The sequence below is a fragment of the Sinocyclocheilus anshuiensis genome, unplaced genomic scaffold (assembly GCF_001515605.1).
Source record: "Sinocyclocheilus anshuiensis isolate Anshui unplaced genomic scaffold, SAMN03320099.WGS_v1.1 scaffold718, whole genome shotgun sequence".
Classification (NCBI taxonomy): domain Eukaryota; kingdom Metazoa; phylum Chordata; class Actinopteri; order Cypriniformes; family Cyprinidae; genus Sinocyclocheilus; species Sinocyclocheilus anshuiensis.
The window spans coordinates 251,096-254,306 of record NW_015546102.1 but is presented as its reverse complement, the minus strand read 5'-3'; the positions used below and the strand labels follow the sequence as shown (position 1 = coordinate 254,306).

At 42.4% G+C, this 3,211-nt stretch overlaps 2 protein-coding genes across 3 annotated transcripts in view; one reads left to right on the top strand and one right to left on the bottom strand.

Moving 5' to 3' along the window:
- Nucleotides 1-2,224, top strand: part of dipk1aa (divergent protein kinase domain 1Aa) — a 27,507-nt gene extending 25,283 nt beyond the window's left edge. Inside the window, exon 6 of one of the 2 annotated variants that reach the window (XM_016502220.1) lies at nt 163-2,224. In XM_016502220.1, the coding sequence (XP_016357706.1) occupies nt 163-645 (483 nt within the window). In that variant the 3' untranslated portion in view covers nt 646-2,224. The remainder of the gene's footprint in view (nt 1-162) is intronic. The other variant, XM_016502219.1, reaches the window with a different exon arrangement.
- Nucleotides 2,225-2,443: 219 nt separating this feature from the next.
- rpl5a (ribosomal protein L5a) overlaps nt 2,444-3,211 on the bottom strand; it is a 5,884-nt gene continuing 5,116 nt past the window's right edge. The window contains exon 8 of the mRNA XM_016502218.1: nt 2,444-2,609. Within this exon, the coding sequence (XP_016357704.1) occupies nt 2,510-2,609 (100 nt within the window). The 3' untranslated portion in view covers nt 2,444-2,509. The remainder of the gene's footprint in view (nt 2,610-3,211) is intronic.

Below are 3,211 nucleotides of genomic sequence, written 5' to 3'. Positions count from 1 at the left end.
CCGCCTAGACTGTTGGGCTTCTGCGGGGACCTGTACGTGGTGGAGCGGGTGCCTCACACTCCCCTGTACGGGCTCAGCCTGCCGTGGCCCATGGAACTTTGGATTCCTACGGGCATGTGGCGAAACATGGACCAGTGGTTCACGCCTTCCTGGCCACGCAAGGCTAAAATATTTATCGGCTTGCTGGAGCTTATAGAAGACATCTTCCATGGTACCTTTGGGAGCTTCTTAATGTGCGACATGAGAGCCAGTACTTTTGGTTACACCGATCGCCATGACCTCAGGCTGGTGGACGGGCGGCGTGTAGTAGCTGAGGAGGCCTTCAAACAGGCCATGATCCTTCAGCGCTGTGAGGATGATGAGGACTGCGTCTACGGTGTGGACTGTAGGGCTTCGTGCGACCGCGCAGAACACCGCTGCACGGCCGAGGTGGCTCAACCCAACCTGGCCAGGGCTTGCGGAGCACTGAAGGATTACCTCCTACGAGGAGCTCCGGTCCATCTACAGGAAGAGCTGGAGAAGCAGCTGTACGCCTGCATGGCTCTCAAAGGTTCAGCTGAGCAGATGGAAATGGAGCACTCGCTCATTCTCAACAACCTCAAGACGCTGCTATGGAAACAGATCTCACACACCAATGACTCCTGAAGAGAAATTAAGATGCACTGGTGACAACATTCAGATTCTTGAATGTCTTCTGAAGCACTTCAGGCCATTGTGAATCTGGCTGGAGATTACAATGCTGGTAGCAAAGTGGCTGGAAAATAGGCTGATGGCAATATTCATTGCTGCTTTGATATTTAAGTTATTTTTCACGACGAAGGTAGAATTAAAACCATGAGGAATTATTGCTCAGGCTCAATTTAAGAACTGAAGGAGTAACGTTCACTTCTTAGTTTCGTGTCTTCGTGCTTTGTTGTCACACACAATTGAACAGTGATCATGTTTATTTTACACTTCCTTCAGAGCTTATGAAGGAGCAGATGACACTAACTTTGCATCCATTGTTGGATGTTAACATAGAAAGCACTCGCCACAGACTGTGGTTGTGTAAGTCTCCTATTGTAATGTTTGTCACATGAGCACAGCAAAAAGAGCCATTTTGAAATGGGCACATTAATCCAATGCCTTGATATGCATGTTGCCAGTGAGTGCGTTTTTTTTTGTTTGATGCTTGTGGGTGAAAACGTCTCATTCTTTGTACTTGAGCAATTCTTGGAAATGGTCAGACTGTCTATGATCTGAAGTTAACAGATTGCAATAAGGTTAAATTTGATATAGTACTTAAAACAATACTTTTAAAGCATTAGTCTATGTTAATGTTAATTTATATATGTACAAATACATTTACAGCATCTCAAGTTGTATAATTTAACGTATTACAAATGTGAATTACCTTGGAATATTTTGAAATTAACATTTTAACTTAGATTAATAAATGCTGTGAACTGCTAATTAGTTTGTGATACCTAATCCTATTTTAAAGGGTTAACGCAGATCACACTACACAACTTTTGCCTGGATTTTCAAGGTCTGTGACAAAACCCCTGGATTGCGGTCAAATCAGTGCTCGTTGTGGTCGCTGGTGCTCTTTTAAGTATATGAGTAGGTCAGCGTCATGATCTGAGCTTATCTCGAGCAGTCACAGACACGGTGATATTTTCAAATCTATTTGATATTATTGCCACATGATCTTGCAGGGTGTGCTTCTGTGCGATGCAATGACAAGGTGGAACTAATCCAGCCAACAACAGTCCAGATGGTATAAACGGAAAAATCTTGTAATCACTTGCATGAAATTGTGAGAAAATGTTGACCAAATGTCTTGTAGTTTGTGAACCTCGTCAACATTGTATTGCGCAGTATGCGTGCTGATATGACAAGATGACAAGAAACCTTGTTGTGTAGTGTAAACACCACAGCAGTTCAGGTAGTCTTGCAGTTCTGTAGTGTGAGCTTGCCCTTGTTGATCTGAATGTTTACAAGAGCGAGTCTTGTAAATGATGCTGGGAGGCCCTTCTCAACCATGGAAGTTCAAAACAGTGATCTTTTTTTTTTGGGGGGTTTGTTGGGTTCCTAATTTGTACTTCTAAGGCATGTCTAGTGAAAACCTCTTGATATGGTAAAATTTTTATTTTAATCTAAAAACAATATGAAATGTTTATCACAGTCATGATTCTCGATGTACTTATGAAGAGATTGCTTCATGTTTTTATGGACCATTTTTCAGTGGGATGTTTCAGATTCCGTGTCATCAGACTGCTTCAGTTTTGTGTATTCATAAATCACACTGCTGCTGATTAAGAGTTAAATTGAGATTTTTATAAGATTTGATTGCATGACTTTGCACATTAAAAGTGTTTCAAATAATATCCCAAATCCATCTTCATTGTCAAATCAACATTTTCTCATCTTCTACAATACCAAAGACCACAAACACACTGTATTCTTTCCAAATGATTTATTTGGATAAGGTGCACGCTTTCTTTGGAGCAGTTGACACTTCATCTCTTTAGTCATCTGCAGCAGCGTCCTGAGCCCTGAGGAAGCTGGCCTTTTTCTGGGCCACACGGTCCTTCCTCTGGGCCAGAGTCAGCTTGGCACGGTTCCACCTACCAACACAATATTCATCAGTAATGAGAAAAGAAACACCTCGTATGGTCAGAATAGTGTAAAAAAAAAAAAACTCTGAAAATATAAACATCTGACATGCAACTGTTGTAAGTAGCAGCTACAGCATATTTGCATCATCTTAAGCATCACCCGTGAGACCTTATGGGAACACTCAAGACTAAAACCTTTATCTAATGGCGCTTTTCCACTGCATGGTACGGCACTGAGGCGGCGCAACTATGACGACGTGAATAATCCCGCCCACTCTAAAGCAGTACTGAACTGCAGTGGAAACGTAAACCGAGCCGTGTCGTACCGTACTGGGCCCTGTCGAGTCGTACCACGCAGTGGAAAAGCGCCATTAGTCAACACCACTATTTGATTTAACAGCAGCATGTCCAACAGTAAAGAACATTTATACAGTTTTGCCATCAAAACTACAACACGCCAACACTGTCAAGTTTCATGGCAATAATCAATTCCATGACTGTCAGTAGGCAGAGCAGCTTTAAAGGGATACTCCACACCAAAATCTAAATTTTGTCATTAATCACTTACCCCCATGTCGTTCCAAACCCGTAAAAGCTTCGTTCGTCTTCGG